This window comes from Loxodonta africana, chromosome 11, assembly GCF_030014295.1.
Source record: "Loxodonta africana isolate mLoxAfr1 chromosome 11, mLoxAfr1.hap2, whole genome shotgun sequence".
NCBI lineage: Eukaryota > Metazoa > Chordata > Mammalia > Proboscidea > Elephantidae > Loxodonta > Loxodonta africana.
In genome coordinates this window covers 107,164,179-107,172,405 of record NC_087352.1, presented here as the reverse complement: position 1 = coordinate 107,172,405, position 8,227 = coordinate 107,164,179, and the positions used below count along the sequence as shown (strand labels likewise).

At 37.7% G+C, this 8,227-nt stretch overlaps 1 protein-coding gene across 4 annotated transcripts in view; it reads right to left on the bottom strand.

Moving 5' to 3' along the window:
• Nucleotides 1-8,227, bottom strand: part of SEH1L (SEH1 like nucleoporin) — a 91,748-nt gene that overhangs the window by 31,036 nt on the left and 52,485 nt on the right. For 2 of the 4 annotated variants that reach the window (XM_003406392.4, XM_064294757.1), the window contains exons 6-8: nt 5,736-5,876; nt 5,236-5,393; nt 2,623-2,773 (exon numbers count right to left, since the gene is read on the bottom strand). In XM_003406392.4, the coding sequence (XP_003406440.1) occupies nt 2,623-2,773; nt 5,236-5,393; nt 5,736-5,876 (450 nt within the window). Of the gene's footprint in view, nt 1-63; nt 1,485-2,622; nt 2,774-5,235; nt 5,394-5,735; nt 5,877-8,227 lie in introns of those variants that run through there. The other 2 variants (XM_023544008.2, XM_010586873.3) reach the window with 2 other exon arrangements.

Below are 8,227 nucleotides of genomic sequence, written 5' to 3'. Positions count from 1 at the left end.
ATAAAGACATTAATTTTATAAATTTCAAACATTTTCTAATCTGTCAAAAACGTATTTGATGCTATCCTGTAAATTTACAAATCCAGTAACAACGCCTCATCTGTAGCAGCAGCAGGCACACGTTCAGCGCATACATGACTCTGAGAACCAATTAAAACGCACCGGCACATGGTATGGCTAGCTGTTGGAACACACTTTTGAAGAAATACAATTAATGAACATGGGTGTTTTCTGCAAAAACCTTAAAATTGCTACAGAATTTTGATAAGTAAAAGGGCTCAAGAATTATGTCATATTGTTATTCTGCCATTTTATCTTACCAATAATATTTATGCATTTTAAAATAAAGATTTATAGTTTTGTTATCAAGGTCAGAGCTCTAGAGGATCTAAACTAACTGAAAGTCAACTAAATTAAGAAAACCTTAGGACATGTACAATTTTAGCAAAATTTTAACTGCTTCTCAAATTATAGTATGTTTTCAAATTTTCACTTTGAGGAAAGCTTAAGCCATGTGATCACACCACAAAATATGCAAGCACAAATGAGAAACATTTAACCCTTAGTGAATATTAAACTTACAAAGGTGTTTCATTTTACTATCAAATTACAAATGAAGCAATACCAAACGCTTGACATGGCTAGAAGCTGTACAAATTACTTCCATTTCACTACTACTGCTCCTCTTACTCCTTTACTAGTACTTTTTAAACATTACAAAGAAATGACAAAGTTGTACTAAATGATATGTACAAACCAATTCTACAAAGGGTAAACAAATTAGCACTCCATATAATCTTTATGAAGATGATTCAATCTTCAAAATTATAAAAATTCATTTTTACTTACTATCTTATATCACAAAGAAAAAACCTATATTCTCCTAATGTTATAAAGTGATATTTTCCCTCCTCCCAACTACTTACAAGGATGTTAATAATCCTTTTCATTTTTAAACCCATGTTAGTTTCAGGAATATTTCAAAAAACTATTTTGGTGACAGTATCTTAACAAAAAGCCTCTCCATTTATATTTTAAAAGTTTCAAATAATGCCAATAAGCTGGCTAGCATAGAAAAATGATATACACTCTTTTTTAAAGGCCATTTGATTGCATTTAGCAGTAAGGAGGCTGTTGGTATTTCTTGGGAGAGATCAAACGACGCTGGGAAAGGGAAAAAGGAGTTCGCTTTCCATTCCTGTGTGCATGCAACAAGCAGCAAAACAGCAAAGTTACTCCAGTTAGCTGGTACTCAGCTGTGCTTTCTGTTAAAGGACATAATACAAATGGAGAAGGGAAAATGCATCACAGGTCTAACACAGAGTTACTGACACAGTAAGAATACAGATCAAAACTTCAAAGCTATTAAATACACACATGCAGTGCAGACAGCAACCAAAAAACAGATTTTTTTTTTTAGTTAACACTAGTATTCTTTAGCTTCATGAGGTCATCTTCATAATCTGATACCTCTCTATGGTAACCTGAAATTGTTTCGAGGAAAATACATAAAACCTCAAAGTAAACAACAGGACTTCTTTATAAAAATACAACAATATAAAACCAGTTGAGGGAGTTTTAAATTCAATTATCTTCCTTAAGATACCAGGATAACTACAGGACAATGTGTTCAGGCTATATTTTGAAGTCTCCTGAATCCTATTCCAAATTATTCACAAAGGCATATTAAAATAGTAAAAATCTTACAAATTCGCAGATTTAACATCTGAGTATGAAAATAAAAAGATGACTCCTTAAAAAATGACTCCTTAGACCACATCAATATCCTTTATTAAGCAAGAATCTAAAATATGGTAAATACTCCAAAAATTAAGAACTCAGAATTTATCATTTCCTCATATAATCTCCATTAAAGCTTTAAACACAAAAGCCAAACTATTTAACTTGCTCTCTTCTACAAAGCCTTAATGTATTTTATATAAAATTCCCATTTGCTCTGTTAGTACTACCAACACTAAAAACAAAGGTTATACTTATCTAGGACTAAAACCCTCACTATTAATTCATATTCCCTCTTCATCTCAGTAAAACTTAAAAGTTAGAAACACTTCTAATGAGACTACTGAATTTCAGAATATATTTTAGTTTATTTAACAGCCACATAACCTACCTGTAAATATTATGACTAAGACAGACACAGAGCTAACAAAGTGAATTTTTAAACCCTAGTGTCATAATTGGAGCCCTCGTGGCACAGTGGTTAAGAGCTCAGCTGCTAACCAAAAGGTGAACAGTGTGAATCATAACCTACCTGTAAATATTATGACTAAGACAGACACAGAGCTAACAAAGTGAATTTTTAAACTCTAGTGTCATAATTGGAGCCCTCGTGGCACAGTGGTTAAGAGCTCAGCTGCTAACCAAAAGGTGAACAGTGTGAATCCACCAGCTGCTCCTTGGAAAGCTATGGGGCAGCTCTACGAGTCACTAATAGTCAGAATCAACTTGATGACAGTGGGCTTGGTTTTTTGTTTAGTGCCATAATTATGCTGTGAGTTTCTCCATCCCACCTTTAAAATCTTGAAATAATAAGCCTTCAATATGGCCACCAGAATGATTTAAAAATAAGACAATTTCTAGTTTTCTCACAAAACAGCCTACCTGCTAGCGGAAGATCCATTTAATGAATTTTGTAGATTTGGGATATTTGAGCCTAGGGAAGGATTTGAGTTTCCCTGCTGAGAATTCCCACTGACTGGGCTCCCATTACCTTTCAAAATCCCAGTACACTTCCAATTGTCCATATAATTAGCTGAAAGAAAAATGGTCAAATAACATTAAAGTTATTAATACCTATGCGTAAGCATGCAAATCTATGTTCATGTCCTTAAACTACAATTAAAGAAATGAGAAAGAGTCTACTGTTGGACTTCATAAAAATTAAATATTTCTATTCTTCAAAAGATTTTATCGAAAAAGTAAAAAGACAGCCTACAGAGTGGAAAAAAGCCTGGGGGAACCATACAGCCAATAAAGGTCTAATACTCAAAATTTATAAAATACTTCTACAACTTAGGAACAAAAACAGTACAAACAACCTAATAAAAAAAATGGGCCAAGGACTTGAATAGGCATTTTGCCAAAGAGGATATTCAAATGGCCAACAAGCACATGAGAAAATGCTCGAAGTCATTAGCCATTAGAGAAATGCAAGTCAAAACCACAATGAGATACCATCTCACCAGTAAGAATGGCAATGATCGAAAAAAACCCAGGAAACACTAGGTGTTGGTGAGACTGTGGAGAAACGGGAACCTTCATCCATTGCTGACAGGAATGTAAAATGGCAGAGCCACTGTGGAAAAGAGTTTGGCAGTTCCTCAAAGAGTTGAACATCGAGCTACCATATGACCCAGCAATTCCACTCTTAGGCATATACTCAAAAGACCTGAAAGCAGAGATGCAAACAGACGTAGGTACCAGGTACACCTATGCTCATCACCAAAAGGTGGAAACCGAACTGTCCAACTGATGAATGGATAAGCAAAATGTGGTATTTACAGACATACATACATAAAAAGGAATGAAGTCCTGATGTATGCAACAACATGGATGAACTTTGAGGACATTATGCTGACTGAAATAAGTCAGATGCAAAAGCACAAATATTGTATGATATCACTTTTATGAAATAAAAAAATATACAGAATCCAAAAGTAATTAGTGGTTACCAGGGACAGGAGGGAGGGGGAAACAGGAGGTTTCTGCATACAGCACACTGACGATATGTTAACAGTGGTGGGATAATTGGGAAAAACAGAGCAAAAATGGTTGCACAGCTTGAAGAATATAATCAATGTCACTGAAGTGTACGTGTAGAAACTGATGAAATATTGTGTGTGTTGTACGTATACTGCAGTTAAAAAAAATTCTACTGGCTGAGTTTCTTTCAGAATAAACATTAAAGACATCTTAAAATAAATAATATATCAGTTTTAACAATTCTTTTAAAAAATTTTTAAGACAATAACTAAAACAAAGCTTTCACCACCCATTTCCCTTCTTTACAAGATAGATATAAGCAGAGACAGTTCTCTAAGCTACCACATTATCAGGTTAATATCAAAACAAAATCTATCTTCATTATAATGAGTTTTAATTGCCATGTATATACAGAGTAAGAGAAGTGTAACTCAGGTAGGGACATCTATCCTAGGAGATGAATGTGGGTAACAAAATCTTTCCGGTTTAAGTGGTTTATTCAACAAGACCTAAATCTTTGAATGTAAAACTGACCATCGGCAATAATGAGCCCACGAAACCCAAGTTAGGAAGCCTGCTGGGATAGAGCTGAGTGGTTCTGACTAAGGTCTAGAGGCAGGAAAGTACAGCCAAGCCCTTGAAATGAAATTACCACAGCCTAAGATTAAACATGGAAGGCCCTCAAGCTTGACTAAACTGTACTCTGAGAAACAGTAAGTGCTCAGCATAAATGAACTACCAAAAATAACCCGTTGTCGTCTAACTCACCAGCAACCCTACAGGATAGACTAGAACTGCCCCATGGGGTTTTCAAGGTTGTAATCTTTACAGAAGCAGACTGCCACATCTTTCTCCTGTGGAGCTGCTGGTGGGTTCAAACCAGCTAATTTGAATCTTAAGTATGAAACCCCACCCTTGATGGTGATAGTGGTGGATGGACCAAGGACATCTCTGCCCAAGGGATAAACATCCACGGAATAGTGCAGAATCAAGATGTAGTAATCGCAGTCACTGTCAACTGACCAGACTGAGTTCTCACCTTGGCAGCCTTAAAAAACTTTTAGCATTAGTGACTCCAAAATTCTTGAACTTTTGGGAGTGGCAGAGGAAAAAAAAAAAAGGAAAGATACTGGATTTTCTGTTAGCATGGGCTGGCTGGCTAAAGCCACTACTCAGTAAAAAAAAAGAAGATTATAGTCCTACCCTGAGTTTGTAGCCACACAAGTTACATGCATAGCAAACCATATCTTTTTATTGGAGATACTGCATATTCCTTTACGATTAGCTTTAAAAGTTCCCTTGTGCCATATAGAAACTTAAGAAACAATTCAAGTCATCATTACTGCTATGGAATAGGTAAAATGATGAAGATTAAAATAATATAATTTAATATAAAACAATATAAAGGTAGCTGTACAAAGATAATTTTTAAAAAAATATTTCAGTTTACATTTTTAAGAGAAAATTCTGAAGTAGAAATATAAAACAATTATTCCTTCACTGAAATCTTACCTTTCCACAATCTTACACAGCCATCATCCCCTGAAGATGCTAGTACTGTCCCCGTTATATTCCAACTCACTCGCCAGACTTGAGAATTGTGATTATCAAACTGAGCCACTATATGGATTTCAAATTTTGTTGGTCCACCAGAGGAAGTAAGTTCTTTCCTGTTAATTAAAATTAAATAGGTTATTCACAACAATGTCTCAATGCTAATTTAGTTTTCTCTAAGTTGGCTGCTACCTCTCATTTTTTCAAGCATTTTAGAGAGTACTGATTATATTCATAGGCTCCAAATCAATTAATATTAACCTAAATAAAACACAATAGAAAGAATATATATCTCTTCTCTACTCAATTCCTCATACCAAAAAGTCATACATCCTTAGGTAGAATGTTCACTAAAGAATCCATTCTTCAGATGATAGTTGTCTCTGTTCTCTCTTTGCAAGTAAAAATGACCGAGAATCAAGAACACCTGCAAACTAGTAATTGTTCGTAAAACTCACCTCACAGGTTTTAATGTAAAAATCCTTACGTCTTTGGTTGCTACAGCTAGAATGTGGAATGACCTTCCCAAATTTGGAGCAAATGCAATATCATGTACAGGATCAGTGACGGTCATAAGAGTTTCTGCTTTTGCATATTTTCTAATGGAAAAACAAACAACTTACATTAAAACTTCAGACATTAAAAAAAAAATCCACACTTCAGTGTACCTCAGTTTTTTTACACTGCTCACCTCAATGTTTCTCTGAATGGGGCCCCCACAAAGAAATGTCCAAGTTCTAGCCCCCAGAACCTGTGAATCTGACCTTATTTGGAAAAAGGGTCTTTCCAGATATAATTAAGGATCACAAGAGGAGACCATCCCGGATTTACGGTAGACTCTAAATTCAGTGACCAGCGTCCTTACGAGAAATAGAAGAGGAGAAACACAGAGAAAAAAGCCATGTGAAGATGGAGGCAGAGACTGGAGTGATGCAGCCACAAGCCAAGGAAAGCCTAGAGTCACTAGAAACTGGAAGTCCCAAGAGAGGAAGGAATCTCCACCACAGCCTTCGTGGGAGTGCAGCCCTGCCAACACCTGGACTTCAGGCTCTGGCCTCTGAGGCTGTGCGAGGACTTTTATTGTGAAGTGACCTAACCAGTGGTGCTTTACTACAGCACCCCTAGAAGACAAACCCAGCCACCTATGTCTCTCCTTTGATATTTTAAAATAGTTTAATAAAAACTTAACTAAAATAAGGTCTTGATTTTTTAGCCATTAGTGTCTTTAAGAAAAAGAATTGAATTTTCTAAGTATTTGATTGTAAACAAAAAAGTAAAGCTGGTAACAGCAGAAATTGATTTTTTTAAGTGAACATAAAAAAAGAAATGATGCCAAAGTATATTTAACTCTTACAATTCTATTTCTTTATCAAGTACAGTGACAGACAATGAAGGAGATGATAGGTCAGAGTTTTCTACATCTTGGATCAAATATCATGGACAAAACTAAAGCTTGTAACCCTGTGTGTTTATAGAGGGGTTTAGAGAAACATCCCTGCTCCATCTTTCAACCATCCTCCTGTAAAATATTAGAGTCCCCAGCATTCTACACCTGGCCTTCTTTCAACCCCAACATTCTTTTTGAAATCTCTACTAAGCTGGTGTGCCACAAGTGTCTTCCCTTTAGTCTCTTCTCACTCTATACAGTCACCCTGAGCAAGCTTCTCATGTACGGCCTATAGGCCACACCACAGGCATCCCCTGAAAACTGGGACATGTACAATCAATCACTCCCTACCCAGACCCAATGGATGGGACGCTGCATTTTAACACCATCCCCAGATAATGTGCGTGGACATTAAAGTTTCTATACCCATGGTTTCACAAACTTTAAATCAGTAACTCCTAAATCTATTATCTCCAGTCCAGAGATAGGACCAAACCAAAGACCCACTGCCATCGAGTCGATTTCGACTCACAGTGACACTGTAGGACAAAGCACTGCCCTACAGAGTTACCAAGGCTGTAAATCTTTACAGAAGCAGACTGTCACGTCTTTCTCCCGCAGAAAGGCTCGGGGAGGGGGGGTTCGAACCACCAACCTTTTGGGTGGCGGTCAAGCACTTTAGCCACTGCACCACCAGGGCTCCTCAGAGATAGGGCAGGGGAAGTAATTAACAGCACAAGCTTTATGGTTAGAATGCCCGTGACTGGATCCTGGACAAATCAGTTACTGGCTGTATGACCCCTAGAACTATGTTCTCCATCACACTGTGAGGGACAGACTCTAAGTGGCCCGTGACTCCCACCTCCTGGTGGTCATGCCCTTGTGCAGTGCCCTCCCCTGAGAGTGAACAGGACCTGTGACTTGCTTTTAACCAACTAACTATGGCAGAGGTGCAGGGATGACACTTCCGTGATGACAAAACATTAGACTATAATGCCTGTCTTGCAAGAGCAGCTCTCCCTTGCTGACTTTGAAGAAGCCAGCTGTCCCGTGGTGAGCTGCCTTCAGACTCAGTGTGTGACACAGCCCCTGGCCAACACCCAGGAAGAACTAAGGCCTCAGTCTAGCAGCCTACAATGAACTCAATGCTGCCAACAATCACATGAGTTTGGAACCAGGTTCTTTGCCAGTTGGGCCCAGACTCCTGAGACCATGATGATAAATGTGTTGTTTTAAGCCACCAACTCTGTGATTGCATTGCTATACAGCAATAGATTATTAGTCTTAGCTATCATACACATCTGCCCTTTAGATATTCCCACCTGGAATTCCCAAAGACACCTCAACCTAAGTAGTCCAAAGTAAGTTCACCTCTCCCTCCGCTTTTACTCCTCTTCGGGTAGTCCCATCTCAACGAATAGCACTACCATCAGCCAAGTCAGAACCAAGCACTCACACTATACTTCCTTCCCTCCCCTACCCGACCCATCACATCCAACTAGAGACCAAGTCGTGTCAATTCTACCTCTTCTTTGTCCCCACTGCCCTACTGCAGGTCCTCAT